Here is a 17,030-nt window from a genome sequence, read left to right as displayed (position 1 = left end):
CTGCGGCGCAGACCGCAAATGTGAACGTAGACTAACTCAGTAGAATAAAGGCTGTATATGTTTAACATTCACAATGCCATGCTCTTCCAGAGGTTTCTGTAGGATTAGTGGGCAGTTTCTCTCCTATATTATCACAGACGCTCACTTTACTTACGCAGTTCTCAAAACTGAATTTGACTCCGCAGAGGTCCCAGCCTCTTCTTCACGGCAAAAATGTTACAACATGAACAGAGCTGAGAAAAAGACCTTAATCCTATTGTTCTACAAACCTATGAATACAGAATCAACCCCTTCAGTGCCAAGTCCAAGAAGTTAGACAATATGTTTCTGATTGTTTGGAGTGGAATAGATCTGCACAACACAAGAAGAATGTGAATCTAAGTGTGAGGAGGAGGAAGGGCAAGCAGACAAGAAAATGAAAGTGAAACTTTGAGCACAATACTGCAGCATAGCCACAGACAGACAAGACTGGATCTGTTTGTGTGTACGATCTGAGGTTTATTACATTCTTTCCTTATAATGGCAGCAGGCCGTAAAAGAGACCCAGTTTGGGAATATTTTAATGAAGCTCCTTCGCCTATCGGTAAGGCAGGCATGCGTGCAAAATGCAAACGATGTAACAAAGAGATGCAAGGCCTGGTGGCGCGAATGAGGCAACATCATGAGAAGTGCGGTGATGAAGATGACCAAAGAAACACTTCTGAACAGGCAGGATCTTCAGGTTGGTAAACATTTTTATTGAATCCTATTTCTAAAGACTGAACGGTCATGTGTGAGAAAAATTATATTTCTTATTATTACTGCATGTTACTGTCATTTGGCACAGTTATGAAGAAAAACAAATATTCCTTTTGGGGCAGGGGCAGTGATGTGTTGTGTACAATAAGCAGAAATTGTATAAACAATAAAATAACAGCATTGACTTTTTTTGTTTAGGGGAATTCATGGGTTCTGGAAACTATCCACCTCCAAGATCACCATCATCCTGTTCTACAGTTTCAGAGTTATCCATCCAGGATAGTGCTTCATTAGCAGCAGCATCATCATCAGACACCCACAGCCACATATCACCATAACCCACAAGGAAGAAAAAACCTTTACCTCCTGGAACCACCATAGATAGGTTTGTGATAAGGACTAGCAGATTAGAAAAAGAGTTGATTGATGAAAAAATTGCCCAGTTTATTTATGCAACAAACTCTTCTTTCCGTCTGACTGAGAACCCACATTTCATTAATATGGTTCAGTCACTGAGACCAGGATACAGTCCACCCAGCAGAGCTGATGTTGCAGGGAAACTGCTGGATCAAGTGTATGACTGAGAAATGGAGCAATGTGCAACAGCTCTGGAGGGTAAAATTGTTAACCTAAGTATTGATGGGTGGAGTAATGTCCACAATGATCCTATTGTATGTGCTTGTATAACAACAGAAGAAGGTAAAGTCTTCCTTGCACAAACAACTGATTCGTCAGGAAATGCACACACAGCAGAATACTTACAAGAAGTGGCAGTAAAAGCTATAACGACATGTGAACAAAAATTCAAATGTCTAGTACGCAGTTTGGTCACTGACAATGCTGCAAACGTATCCAAGATGAGAAGAGATTTAGAAGAGCAGGGAGGGAATACAAAGCTGCTAATAACATATGGTTGCAGTGCTCATTTGCTGCACCTCTTAGCCAAAGACTTAAGTGTTCCAGAAATAAAGGCTAATGTTGTTGAAATTGCTAAATACTTCCGTAATAATCATTTTGCTGCAGCAGCTCTGAAAAGGATGGGTGGAACCAAGCTAACGCTCCCACAAGATGTTAGATGGAACTCTGTGGTGGACTGTTTTAAGCAGTATATCAAAAACTGGCCTATTCTGATGACACTTTGTGAAGAAAATCGAGATAAAATAGATGGCACTGTCACGGACAAAATCCTCAACATTGGGCTTAAGAGAAATGTTGAACATATGCTGAGCTTCCTGAAACCCATCTCTCAAGCTTTAAACAAAATACAGAAAAATAGCTGTTTTATTGCGGATGCTGTTGGAATTTGGAAGGAACTGAGTGAACACTTAAAAACAGAACTACACATGGACAGAATTAAATTACAAGCAGTAAACAAACGAATGGGACAAGCACTGACTCCAGCTCATTTTTTGGCAAATATTGTCAATATCCAATATCAGTGCTCAGGAAGAGGAGTTAGCTGACATGGGTATCCAGCAATCATCCATCTTTAATGCCAACTATAATAAACTTCAGAGCTAAGGGGGAACCATTCAAGAAATATATGTTTGCTGAAGATATTTTAAGGAAGGTCACACCAGTAAACTGGTGGAACTCACTTAAGCGCTTGGATTTAGAGACTGTTCAAGTAATGATTTCACTTTGAACAGCAGTAGCTTCTTCTGCAGGCGTTGAAAGAATATTCTCTTCCTTTGGACTCATTCATTCTAAATTGAGAAATCGGTTGGGACCCAATAAAGCAGGAAAGCTTGTTTTTCTTTTCCAGATTATGAATAGGAACAAAGAAGAAGATGATGATGAAGATGACGACAAGTGAGCTACAGAGGACAGCAGGAACAGTAGTATTTAAGTTTTTCATGTGTCGGCTGGGCTGACAGTCTAAAGGCCCCGTCTCACACAGCGACGCTGCAGCGATACAGACAACGATGCTGATCGCTGCAGCGTCGCTGTTTTGTCGTTGTGTGGTCGCTGGGGAGCTGTCACACAGACAGCTCTCCAGCGACCAACGATCAGGGGAACGACTTCGGCATTGTTGAAACTGTCTTCAACGATGCCGAAGTCCCCCTGCAGTACCCGGGTAACCAGGGTAAACATCGGGTTACTTAAGCGCAGGGCCGCGGTTAGTAACCCGATGTTTACCCTGGTTACCAAAAAAAACAAACACTACATACTCACCATCTGATGTCCGTCAGGTCCCTTGCAGTCCGCTTCCCGCTCTGACTGTGTGCCGCCGTACAGTGAGAGCAGAGCGCAGCGGTGACGTCACTGCTGTGCTCTCACTTTGCGGCGCTCAGTCAGTGTGGGAAGCAGACGCCAAGGGACCTGACGGGCAACAGATGGTGAGTATGTAGTGTTTTTTTTTTTTTACATTTACGCTGGTAACCAGGGTAAACATCGGGTTACTAAGCGCGGCCCTGCGCTTAGTAACCCGATGTTTACCCTGGTTACCAGTGAAGACATCGCTGGATCGGTGTCACACACACCGATTCAGCGATGTCAGCGGGACCTCAACGACCAAAAAAAGGTCCAGGCCATTCCGACACGACCAGCGATCTCGCAGCAGGGGCCTGATCGCTGGTACGTGTCACACATAGCGAGATCGCTACTGAGGTCGCTGTTGCGTCACAAAACTAGTGACTCAGCAGCGATCTCGCTAGCGATCTCGCTATGTGAGACGGGGCCTTAAGTTTCTTAAAATATATATGTATTTTGTTTAGCCAAATTAGTTATCAAACATGGATGTTTGTTTAAGCAAATAACTTATGCTGTAATGTTGTTATTGTTTCAGTTGAATAAATCTATTTAAATTGTTATTAAGGTCAGGATTATTTTTCTCCTTCCTAAGTACAACAGAACAGTGGTGTCCAAATATGAATGATTAACCCATTAAACTGGGGAGAAAAAAGTAATATAAAAAGTGATTCTAAAAATCTTCATCTACTTGCATGTTAAAGTAGCAAGAACTAGTTTAGGTAGAAACTTTGATTTAAATCACTGATTTAAATCAAGCCTTACTGACTAGTGATTTAAATCGTGATTTAAATCAGTTAGATTTAAATCAAATCCACCCTGGCGCAGAGAGACCCCGACAATCCACAGAGTGCAGCGCAACCCCGACAGTCTACAGAGCGCAGAGAGACCCCGACAGTCTACAGAGCGCAGAGAGACCCAGTCTACAAAGAGCAGTTCAACCCCAACAGTCTACAGAGGGGAGCGCAACCCGGACAGTCTGCAGAATGGATATCACGCTATTGCGCTACATTACAAGCACGGACATGATTATAGGAGATCTGTCACCAGGTTGTTGCTGTGTAATCACATCTGCATCAGATCCATCTCCAGAAAGCTTGTCGGCAGAGGGAAGCATGAAGTGCTCTAACATTTAATGGTAGACGGCTGCACTGACTTTGGTCTTGATAACACACAGTGGACCTACACCAGCAGATGACATGGCTCCCCAAACCATCACTGATTGTGGAGACTTCACACTAGACCTCCAGCAGCTTGGATTGTGGCCTCTCCACTCTTCCTCCAGACTCCGGGACATGAAATTCCAAGGTCTAGTGTGAAGTCCCCACTATCAGTGATGGTTTGGGGAGCCATGTCATCTGCTGGTGTATGTCCACTGTGTTTTATCAAGACCACAGGCAGTGCAGACATCTACCAGGACATTTTAGAGCACTTCATGCTTCCCTCTGCTGACAAGCTTTTTGGAGATGGAAATGTCATTCTCCAGCAGGACTTGGCCCCGGTCCACACGGCCAAAAGTACCAATACCTGGTGTAAAAACAACAGTATCACTGGGCTTGATTGGCAGCAAACTCCCCTGACCTTAACCCCATAGAGAATCTATGTGTATTGTCAAGAAGATGAGACACCAGACCCAACAATGCAGATGAGCTGAAGGCGGCTATCAAAGCAACCTGGGCTTCCATAACCCCTCAGCAGTGCCACAGGCTGATCGCCTCCATACCACGCCGCATTGATGCAGAAGGACCAAGTATCGAGTGCATTTACTGACCAGACATTTCAGTAGGGAACATTTCAGATTTTACAATCATTTTTCAAACTGGTGTTATAAAGTATTCTAATTTACTGAGATAATGACGTTTGGGTTTTCATTGGCTGTAAGCCATAATCATCAACATTAACAGAAATAAACACGTGAAATAGATCACTCTGTGTGTAATGACTATAGAATATATGAGATTCACTTTTTGTATTGAAGAAAGGAAATAAATTCACTTTTTGATGATATTCTAATTTTGTGAGATGCACAAAGAATAGGGAGCGCAGCTCTGGAGGTGACTGGAGGACATGATCCGCAAAAGTATTTGCACGACTGATGAGCTGTGAGCCCATTAGGACCCGGCAGTAGGTATCAGGGAAGTTATGAATCTTGGGGTTCGGTCTCCCCCATCAGCGATGCTGTAGTAGTGGGTCCTTCATAGAGTATATACTATACCAATATTCTCCAGCTGATGGATACTGGGAGTTATAATCCGAATTCTCACCTGAGTATTCACTCGGAGCGTCTGCTGCACGGGACGCAGGTGGACGCCCCTCTTGATCCGGTCCATCATCTCCTCCACCGCCTGCCGCTTCAGATCTCCCGCATTCCCTGCTGGAGAAAGGGTACAGCGAGGAGTCAGTGACCCCTAAATTTAACACCCCCAAAATCAACCACAGATCCCACCTACAGCAACTTCCCTACAAAGCATGTGGCATTGTGACCTCATTATCAGGACCCCCAGACCTTAGTGACACAGCGGAGGAGCGGCTAATGTAATAAGGCTGGAGCCCCAGATGAAAGACATACATACATATGGCTGCTCCAGAATTATCCGAGCCTCGATGGACTCTGAGGAATGATGGGGGTCATTGTCCTTCTGGAAAGATGACGTCCAGAATACGTCTGTTGAAGAAGGCAGCGAGATCTCCGAGGATTCCCTGATACTTCACGGAATCCATGTTATGCTCCACACAAAGCAGGTTCCCACCCCAGAGCATCCCCAAGCCCCCGCCGTGACCCCGGAGACATCTTCGAGCCTCCGCCATGCAATGTGGTGGGTAATGGAGGGGCAGTGTGGGGCGTAATGAGGGGACATAGTGGGGGGAGTTTGGGTAAAGCCCTTGTTTTGTTCCTTGTATTGACAATGAATACAATAAATCAGAGACATGACCCCCTCCCATGGTGACGTGTAATAAATGCCCTTTTTTCCACTATGACTTGGCAGTCTCCCCCTCTCCCCAGCCACCTGTCACGCTGGGACGGTCTTATGTAGGGGAGGGGGAACCCAATCAGTCCCTGGAACTCTAACTATCCCCGTCCCAGGGGTACTCTGGTAGACAGGCCTGAGTCTCTGACCTTACTATGGTAAAAAAACATAATCTGTCCCCTCCCCCTCTCCATGAGGCAGGGACAGAAATGTTAGACACAAAGATAAAACAGGGATAACAGAAAACCTCTATCACACAAAAGCACCAACCAACAATAGGGAGGACGATAGGGACAGGGAGGAATAAACTTAATTGGAACAGGTACCAGGAGATAAACTCACACGTACAACAGCAACCTACAGATCACTACTGCAACAATTCTACTCCAACCACTCAGCTTTAGCAATCAGCACAGGAAGGTGAATCTTTCACCGGTTAGGTTAAACACCCAGTAAACCTACGACCCAATTTCCAACACGGAATCTTCAGTTTAATATTTCTGGTGGACAGCCATAATAAATCATTCACCCCCATGTCCGGACCTGACAACGTTTCTTATCAGCCTTGCATTTGTATCTGCCCCCCATGATCTTTAAGTTGTTGTGAACCCCTTCAAACACAGGTGAGAGCGAAGAAGAGAATCGTTTGTCCCCAGGAACCTCTGAAATCCCATCTTTACTGAAGGTGCAGAACTGAAGATGGAAGCCATATCCACCAAGAAATGGCAACTTACCAGTGGACTCTTCGACGATTGTTTAAGGCAAACTCAGCCAGGGGTAGAAAAGAGCAATCCTCCTGGTTATCTAACACAAAACATCTGAGGTTCGTCTCCAGACTTTGGTTTAGATGTTCAGTCTGGCCATTAGTTTGAGGATGGAACGCAGACGAAAAAGACATACATCCACAGGCGAGAACAAAACCTCCTCCAAAATTTAGATACCAACTGGCTTCTCTCACCTGACACCACATCAGAGGGACCCCGTGAAGCTTCATGATCTCAGTGACAAACACCTGAGCCAGTGTCTTGGCATTGGGGAGAGCGGGTAAAGCGCCATTCTACTAAACCTATCAACCACAACTAAGATAACAGCTTCACCAGAGGATGAAGCAAGATCCATAATGAAATCCATGGATGTGTGTGTCAATGGTTGGTAAGGTGTGGGTAATTGTACAGGAGCCCCAGATGGACGAGTACAAGGGTCTTAGAATGCACAAAGACATTACAGGAAGACACAGTCGAATACATACCGATGCAACCTTGGCCACCAAAAATGACATGAAAGGAGGTCCACGGTTGCCTTACTACCTGGATGACCAGCGAGGGCCGAGCTATGATGTGCCCTAAAAATTTGAGACATGGATGCAATGGTACAAATAATTTCCCAGAAGATCAAGCAGGGCGTTTCCCTGAGCCTTCAATGTCTCTCCCTCCAGCTCCGATCCCCCAGCGGAGACGATCACCCCGTCCTGTAAAATAGGGACAGTCATCCGAACAACCAGCCCAGGGAGACTCAGAGACAAAGCATCAGCTTTAATGTTCTTAGTCTCAGGATGGAAATGACAATAAAATTCTGGTCTGGTGAAAAACAAAGATCATCTATCTTGTCTGGGGTTAATAGGTACAACAGATGATCAGTAATGACAGTGACAGGGTGGACTGTCCCCTCCAAAAAGTGACACCGCTCCTCAAAAGCCACCTTGATGACCAAAAGTTCCCTATTGCCCACAACATAGTTCCTTTCGGCAAACGATAATTTTTTTTTTTTTTTTAGAAAAGGTGGCACATGGATGCCACTGACCAGGGGACGAGAGACAACACAACCCCGACCTCACCTCAGAGGCATCAACCTCAACAATAAAAGGTTGGGAAACATCGGTTGAATGTGTTCAGGAGCCGTGGAAAACATTTATTCATAAAGAAAATACCTGGCAGCCACGGTCGGACCACTTTGAGAAGTCCGTAGCTTTGTTTGTCATGTCAGTGAGGGGTTTGACAATAGACGAGAAGTTTCTAATAAACTTATAATAGTAATTAGCAAACCCCAAGAAGCGCTGTAATGCTTTCATGTTTTCTGGCAGAACCCATTCCAGAACCGCACAGACCACATCAGGGTCCATCAGGAAACCTGCCGCTGACACGAGGAAACCAGGAACAGAACCTCTTGTATGACAAATACACACTTCTCCAACTTAGCGTACAGTTTATTATCCTGCAGAACCTGTAACACCTGCAGGACATGGACCGGATGAGACTTGAGATCGGGCGAGGACATTACAATATCGTCCAGATACACCACGACAAATCTACCCACAAGGTGACGAAAAATGTTCTTAACGAAATGTTGGAAAACGGCGGGGACATTAGTCACACCAAAGGGCATGACAAGGTTTTCATAATGCCCTTCAGGAGCGTTAAAGGCTGTCTTCCACTTATTCTCCTCCTTGATCCTAATCAGGTTATAGGCTCCCCTCAGGTCCAGCTTAGAGAACCATTTTGCCCCAACAATCTGATTAAATAAGTCGGGAATGAGAGGGAAGCGGTACAAGTCCCGGATAGTAATCCAATTTAACTCACAAAAATCTAAACAGGGACAGGCCGGGTGAAGAGGAGGGTCTAATACGTCCCACAGCCAGACTCCCAGATGAGATCCTTCATGGCCCGTCTCTCAGCGACAGATTATATAATCTGGTCTTGGGTAATTTCGCTCCAGGGTGCAGGTTTGCGGGGCAATCCTACACGGTGGGGAGAATGTTCCCCCTTTTCTGAGAATACATCCACAAAATCAGGCAGAAAAAGGGTATGGTTTAGTGGAAACAGTAGAAATGATGGCACCCAGACAATTATTTTTGCGGATATTTTACTATTTCTCTGGCCGGCCAGTCAATAACCAGATTATTCACGGTTAGTCAGGGAAGACCCAGCACAATAGGAGAAGAGATACTTCCAAGATATAACAAGAGAAGAGCTCCCTGTGAAGAACTCTATGTGCAGGTTCACATTATGCACCACTGGAGTAAAATTTCCCTGACCGAGAGTCAATCACAAATATGGGGATGGACTTCGCCAGAATACTACAGTGAAGTTGGCTCCCGGCCCACTGTCCAAGAGGATGGATATTTCCTCAGTTTTCATACCAATAACCATTTCTGCGAGTAAGAAAAACTGAGCTACACATGTGGAGGAGACATACACCCAGGTGGTTATCCTCCACACAACCTGAGGTGAGAAGTTTTCTGACGGCTTTTAGTGTTTTAGGTAAAAAAAGAGCAAACCCCTGTGAAATGCCCCTTTTGACCACAAAAAAAACCCACAACCACGGTTTGCCTCAAGCCGTAAGAGACTCATACCGAGGGGAGGCCGCTCCTATTGCATCGCTTCTTCACGGCACACAAGGAGAACCTCGATTTTAGGGAGTACCATGGGGGAAGGAGTCTCCACAGGTCTACCCCTGAGGCGTCAATGCGTATGGTCAGAGCCATGACCACCTCCAACGAATCAGGAGTCTCGTAAAGCGCTAGTGCATCTTGTAATATTTCAGACGGGACCCTGACAAAACTGACTTCTAAGAGAAGTATCGTTCCACCGGGTGTCAGTTGCCCATCTGTTATGATCTAGTGACCTTGGAGCCGCATGAAACTTTCTCTGGAGTCGGTGGAACCTATACTGACCTCAATCCTGAACTAACACCGCAACTAGAAGTAGCCGTGGGGTGTGCCTAACACTCCCTAGACACTTCGACACAGCCGGAGGACTAAATACCCCTATAGATGGAAATGGGAATGCTATCTTGCCTCAGAGCAGACCCCCAAAGGATAGGCAGCCCCCCACGAATAATGACTGTGAGTAGGAGAAGAATAGACACACGCAGGTAGAAAACAGGATTTAGCAAAAGAGGCCACTCTAGCTAAATAGGAAAGGATAGGACAGATAACTAGGCGGTCAGTATTAAAACCCTTCCAAAAATATCCACAGCAGATAATACAAAAAGTTCCACAATCTAAAGCCATGGAATGTATATCTGCCACTACAGAGAATCCAGCAAGACTGAGAAAATACTGACACAATCTAAGCTGGACAAGAAAACACAAAGAATAGCACTGAATTGTGAAGCACACAACATGTGTACCACAGGGAAAAAGAACCAGACACTTATCTTTGCTGATTTGGCAGAAAGGCAGGAGGAACCAGGCAGAGGTCCTACACCTCCCAACAACAATTGACAACTGGCAAGGACTAATGAATCCTGCACGCCTAAATACCCCAGTCAGATCTGCAATCAGCAGATTCACCTGACCAGGACTGCAACTCAGGGGCAACTGCATTACCACCTACTACCACCGGAGGGAGCCCAAAAGCAGAATTCACAACAGTACCCCCCCCTTGAGGAGGGGTCACCGAACCCTCACCAGAGCCCCCAGGCCGATCAGGACGAGCCAGATGAAAAGCATGAACCAAATCAGCAGCATGGACATCAGAAGCAAAAACCCAAGAATTATCCTCCTGGCCATAACCCTTCCATTTGAAAAGGTACTGAAGCCTCCGCCTCGAAAAACGAGAATCAAAATCTTCTCAACCACATACTCCAACTCCCCATCAACCAACACGGGGGCAGGAGGATCAACAGAGGGAACAACGGGCACCACATATTTCCGCAATAAAGATCTATGGAAGACATTATGGATAGCAAAAGAGGCCGGAAGCGCCTATCGAAAAGACACCGGATTAATAATCTCAGAAATCCTACAAGGACCAATAAACCGAGGCTTAAACTTAGGGGAAGAGACCTTCATAGGAACATGACGGGAAGACAACCAAACCAAATCCCCAACCCGAAGCCGGGAACCAACACACCGACGACGGTTAGCAAAACGTTGAGCCTCCTCCTGAGACAACACCAAATTGTCCACCACATGAGCCCAAATCTGCTGCAACCTGTCAACCACAGAATCCACACCAGGACAGTCAGAAGGCTCAACCTGCCCAGAAGAAAAACGAGGATGAAAAACAAAATTACAAAAAAAAGGCGAAACCAAAGTAGCCGAACTAGCCCGATTATTAAGGGCAAACTCGGCCAATGGCAAAAAGGCCACCCAATCATCCTGATCGGCAGACACAAAGCATCTCAAATAAGTCTCCAAAGTCTGATTAGTTCGCTTGGTCTGGCCATTTGTCTGAGGATGGAATGCAGAAGAAAAAGACAAATCAATGCCCAGCCTAGCACAAAAGGCCCGCCAAAACCTAGAAACAAACTGGGAACCTCTGTCGGACCCAATATTCTCCGGAATACCATGCAAACGAACCACATGCTGAAAAAACAACGGAACCAACTCTGAAGAGGAAGGCAATTTAGGCAAAGGCACCAAATGAACCATCTTAGAAAACCGGTCACAAACAACCCTGATAACCGACATCCTCTGTAAACCGGAAGGTCAGAAATAAAATCCATAGAAATATGCGTTCAAGGCCTCTCAGGGACCGGCAATGGCAAAAGTAACCCACTAGCACGGGAACAACAAGGCTTGGCCCACGCACAAGTCCCACAGGACTGCACAAAAGAACGCACATCACGTGACAACGAAGGCCACCAAAAGGGCCTACCAACCAAATCTCTGGTACCAAAAATACCAGGATGACCAGCCAACACAGAACAGTGAACCTCAGAAATCACTCTACTAGTCCATCTGTCAGGAACAAACAATTTCCCCACAGGACAGCGGTCAGGTCTATCAGCCTGAAATTCCTGAAGAACCCGCCGTAAATCAGGGGAAATGGCAGAAAGGACCACCCCTTCTTTCAGAATGCCGACCGGTTCAAGGACCTCAGGAGAATCAGGCAAAAAACTCCTAGAAAGGGCATCAGCCTTAATATTCTTAGAACCCGGAAGATACGAAACCACGAAATCAAAACGGGAAAAAAACAAGGACCATCGAGCCTGTCTAGGACTCAGCCGTTTGGCAGACTCGAGGTAAATCAAATTCTTATGATCGGTCAGGACCACAATACGGTGCTTAGCTCCCTCAAGCCAATGTCGCCACTCCTCAAACGCCCACTTCATAGCCAACAACTCCCGATTGCCGACATCATAATTGCGTTCAGCAGGCGAAAACTTGCGGGAGAAGAAGGCACACGGTTTCATCAAAGAACCAACAGAATCCCTCTGAGACAAAACGGCCCCTGCCCCAATCTCAGAAGCATCAATCTCGACCTGAAACGGAAGAGAAACATCCGGTTGGCGCAACACCGGAGCAGAAGTAAATCGGCGTTTAAGCTCCTGAAAGGCAGAGGCAGCCGCAGAGGGCCAATTCGCCACATCAGCGCCTTTTTTCATCAAATCAGTCAAGGGTTTAACCACGCTGGAGAAGTTAGCAATGAAACGGCGATAAAAATTTGCAAAACCCAAAAATTTCTGAAGGCTCTTCACGGATGTGGGTTGAATCCAATCATGAATGGCCTGAACCTTAACCGGATCCATGTCCATAGATGAGGGAGAAAAAATAAAGCCCAAAAAAGAAACCTTCTGCACCCCAGAGACACTTAGACCCCTTCACAAACAAAGCATTGTCACGAAGGATCTGAAATACCATCCTGACCTGTTCCACATGAGACTTCCAATCATCGGAAAAAATCAAAATATCGTCCAAATATACAATCAAGAATTTATCAATATAAGTCCGGAAGATATCATGCATGAAGGATTGGAAAACAGATGGAGCGTTAGTAAGCCCGAATGGCATCACAAGGTATTCAAAATGGCCTTCGGGCGTATTAAACGCAGTTTTCCATTCATCACCCTGTTTAATACGAACAAGATTATATGCCCCCCGAAGGTCAATCTTAGTAAACCAACTAGCCCCCTTAATCCTAGCAAACAAATCGGAAAGCAAAGGTAAAGGGTATTGAAACTTGACCGTGATCTTATTCAAGAGGCGATAATCAATACAAGGTCTCAAGGAGCCATCCTTCTTAGCAACAAAAAAAAACCCTGCTCCTAACGGTGAAGAAGATGGCCGAATATGCCCTTTCTCCAAAGACTCCTTAACATAACTCCGCATGGCGGTATGTTCAGGCACAGACAGGTTGAAAAGTCGACCCTTAGGAAACTTACTGCCTGGAATCAAGTCAATAGCACAATCACAGTCCCTGTGCGGTGGAAGGGAACTGGACTTGGGCTCATCGAATACATCCTGAAAATCAGACAAAAACTCTGGAATTTCAGAAGAGGAAGAAGAGGAGATTGACATCAAAGGAACATCATTATGAACCTGCTGACAACCCCAACTAGTCACAGACATAGATTTCCAATTCAATACAGGATTATGTACCTGCAACCACGGGAAACCCAGCACGATAACATCATGCAAATTATGCAACACCAGAAATCGACAATCTTCCTGATGGGCTGGTGCCATGTGCATAGTCACCTGTGTCCAAAACTGAGGCTTATTTTTAGCCAAAGGTGTAGCATCAATCCCCCTTAAAGGAATAGGGTTCTGCAAAGGCTGCAAGGGAAAACCACAACGCCTGGCAAACTCAAAATCCATTAAGTTCAAGGCGGCGCCTGAATCCACAAACGCCATGACAGAGAATGATGACAATGAGCAAATCAAGGACATCGATAACAGAAATTTAGGTTGTACAGTACTGATGGTAGCGATCCTCTTAGTCCGCTTAGGGCAGACTGAAATGACATGAGAAGCGTCGCCACAATAATAACACAACCCATTCTGACGTCTGAATCCTTGTCGTTCCGTTCTAGACAAAATCCTATCACACTGCATTGACTCAGGAATTGGCTCTGAGGACGACGCCACAGCGCGCCCAGTTCTACGCTCCCGCAAGCGCCGATCAATCTGAATGGCCAGAGACATAGAATCACTCAGACCGGAAGGCGTGGGAAACCCCCACCATAACATTTTTAACGGATTCAGAAAGACCCTTTCTGAAAATTGCCGCCAAAGCATCATCATTCCATTTAGTCAACACAGACCATTTTCTAAATTTCTGACAAAACAATTCTGCCGCCTCTTGACCCTGAGACAGGGCCAACAAGGTTTTCTCCGCTTGATCCACAGAATTAGGTTCATCATATAATAAACCTAAAGCCTGAAAAAAGGAATCTACACTAAGCAAGGCCGGATTCCCAGATTCCAGGGAAAATGCCCAATCCTGTGGATCACCACGCAGCAGGGAGATGACAATTTTAACCTGCTGAATGGAATCACCGGAGGATCGCGGTCTCAGAGCAAAAAACAATTTACAATTATTTTTAAACCCCCAAAATTTGGACCTATCACCAAAAAACAAATCAGGAGTAGGAATCTTCGGTTCTAAAGCAGGAGTCTGAACAATATAATCAGAAATACCCTGTACCCTAGCAGCAAGCTGGTCTACACGAGAAGCTAATTCCTGAACATCCATGCTGGCACAAGACTCCTCAGCCACCCATAAATAAAGAGGGGAAAAAAGACAAAACAGACTGCAGAAAAAAAAATGGCTCAACACTTTTCTTCCCTTCTTCTGAGATGCATTTAACTCATTATGGGCCAGTTGTACTGTTATGATCTGGTGACCTTGGAGCCGCATGAAACTTTCTCTGGAGTCAGTGGAACCTATACTGACCGCAATCCTGAACTAACACCGCAACTAGAAGTAGCCGTGGGGTGTGCCTAACACTCCCTAGACACCTCGACACAGCCGGGGGACTAAATACCCCTATAGATGGAAATGGGAATGCTATCTTGCCTCAGCAGACCCCCAAAGGATAGGCAGCCCCCACGAATAATGACTGTGAGTAGGAGAAGAATAGACACACGCAGGTAGAAAACAGGATTTAGCAAAAGAGGCCACTCTAGCTAAATAGGAAAGGATAGGACAGATAACTAGGCGGTCAGTATTAAAACCCTTCCAAAAATATCCACAGCAGATAATACAAAAAGTTCCACAATCTAACTAAAGACATGGAATGTATATCTGCCACTCCAGAGAATCCAGCAAGACTGAGAAAATACTGACACAATCTAAGCTGGACAAGAAAACACAAAGAATAGCACTGAATTGTGAAGCACACAACATGTGTGCCACAGGGAAAAAGAACCAGACACTTATCTTTGCTGATTTGGCAGAAAGGCAGGAGGAACCAGGCAGAGGTCCTACACCTCCCAACAACAATTGACAACTGGCAAGGACTAATGAATCCTGCACGCCTAAATACCCCAGTCAGATCTGCAATCAGCAGATACACCTGACCAGGACTGCAACTCAGGGGCAACTGCATTACCACCTACTACCACCGGAGGGAGCCCAAAAGCAGAATTCACAACACCCATCTACTGAACTCTGAGCAGAATTCCTCTGCTGGCCGGTCTCCTTCCTGGAGTTTACATGACAGTCCGGCTCCCCGCTGGAGCTTACGTTACGGCCCGTCTGCCTGCTAGAACTTACGTGATGGCCTGTCTCCCTGCTGGAGCTTACGTGACGGGCTAAAATAAAGCTTACAGGCTTCACAGGACAAAATAAATGTATTCTGTCCCCCTGAAAACCTATCAGGGAGAACCATCTTAGGTTTCGATTCAGCCTGACTGCCCACAGACCAAAAGTCTGTTGCTGAGAGACCGTAGATTGCAGGTCTGACCGTTCAAGTGACAGACCCTGCAATTGTTTGGCAAGTGCTACAATGAGATCCATAACGAGATAAAAAATGTGGGGCCAGTGAAACTGTCACGCTGTGACTTCTTCAGTAAGGAAAGGGGGCCTCAAACAGTCCCTGGAGCTGGGACCCTAACTATCCCTTTCCTGAGGGTACTCTTGAAGGTAGAGAGGCCTGAGACCCTAATCTGTCCCCTACCCCCCCCCCCCCCCCCATGAGCTCTGGGACAGAAATGAAAGGTAAACCAGCCACAAAGACAAAACAGGGATAACAGAAAACCTCTATCATACAAAAACGCCAACCAACAATAGGGAGGAAGATAGGGACAGGGGGGAATAAGGAGCGGAATGGGAACAGGGACTAGGAGAAAAACACACAGGTACAACAGTAACCCACAGATCACTACTATAACAACTCTACTTCAACTTTAGCACAGGAAAATGACTCTTTCACCGGCAAGGACTAAATGCCCAAAGCCAGTATACAGTGAAGGAAATAGTTATTTGATCCCTTGCTGATTTTGTAAGTTTGTTCTCTGACAAAGATGTGAACAGTCTATAATTATAAGGGTCGGTTAATTTTAACATTGAGAGACAGAATATCAAAAATAAAATCCAGGAAATCACATTGCATAAATTAATTTGCATTTTGCAGTGAGAAATAAGTATTTGATTCCACTGGCAAACAAGACTTAATACTTGGTGGCAAAACCCTTGTTGGCAAGCACAGCAGACGTTTTTTGCAGTTGAAGATGAGGTTTGCGCACATGTCAGGAGGAATTTTGGTCCACTCCTCTTTGCAGATCATCACTAAATCATTAAGATTTTGAGGCGGTCACTTGGCAACTCGGAGCTTCAACTCCCTTCATAAGTTTTCTATGGGATTAAGGTCTGGAGACTGTCTAGGCCACTCCATGACCTTAATGTGCTTCTTTTTTAGCCACTCCTTTGTTGCCTTGGCTGTATGTTTTGGATCATTGTCTTGCTGGAAGACCCAGCCACGACCCATTTTTAATGTCCTGGCGGAGGGAAGGAGGTTGTCACTCAGGATTTTACGGTACATGGCTCCATCCATTCTCCCATTGATACGGTGAAGAAGTCCTGTGCCCTTAGAGAAATACCCCCAAAACATAATGTTTCCACCTCCATGCTTGACAGTGGGGATGGTGTTCTTTGGGTCATAGGCAGCATTTCTCTTCCTCCAAACATGGCGAGTTGAGTTAATGCCAAAGATCTCAATTTTTGTCTCATCTGACCACAGCACCTTCTCCAATCACTCACAGAATCCTCCAGGTGTTCATTGGCAAACTTCAGACTGGCTGCATATGTGCCTTCTGGATTAGCGGGACCTTGTGGGCACTGCAGGATTTTAAACCTTAACGGTGTAATGTGTTACCAGTGGTTTTCTTGGTGACTGTGGTCCCAG

The 17,030-nt window shown here is 45.5% G+C and overlaps 1 protein-coding gene across 8 annotated transcripts in view; it reads right to left on the bottom strand.

Moving 5' to 3' along the window:
• SHTN1 (shootin 1) overlaps positions 1–17,030 on the bottom strand; it is a 74,996-nt gene that overhangs the window by 12,259 nt on the left and 45,707 nt on the right. For 6 of the 8 annotated variants that reach the window (XM_077257900.1, XM_077257904.1, XM_077257905.1 and 3 more), the window contains exon 13: positions 5,253–5,362. In XM_077257900.1, coding sequence (XP_077114015.1) covers positions 5,253–5,362 — 110 coding nt within the window. The remainder of the gene's footprint in view (positions 1–5,252; positions 5,363–17,030) is intronic. The other 2 variants (XM_077257899.1, XM_077257903.1) reach the window with 1 other exon arrangement.

This window comes from Ranitomeya variabilis, chromosome 4 (genome assembly GCF_051348905.1).
Source record: "Ranitomeya variabilis isolate aRanVar5 chromosome 4, aRanVar5.hap1, whole genome shotgun sequence".
Taxonomy (NCBI): domain Eukaryota; kingdom Metazoa; phylum Chordata; class Amphibia; order Anura; family Dendrobatidae; genus Ranitomeya; species Ranitomeya variabilis.
The sequence above is the reverse complement of the archived record's forward strand: the minus strand, read 5'-3'. Positions and strand labels throughout refer to the sequence as shown.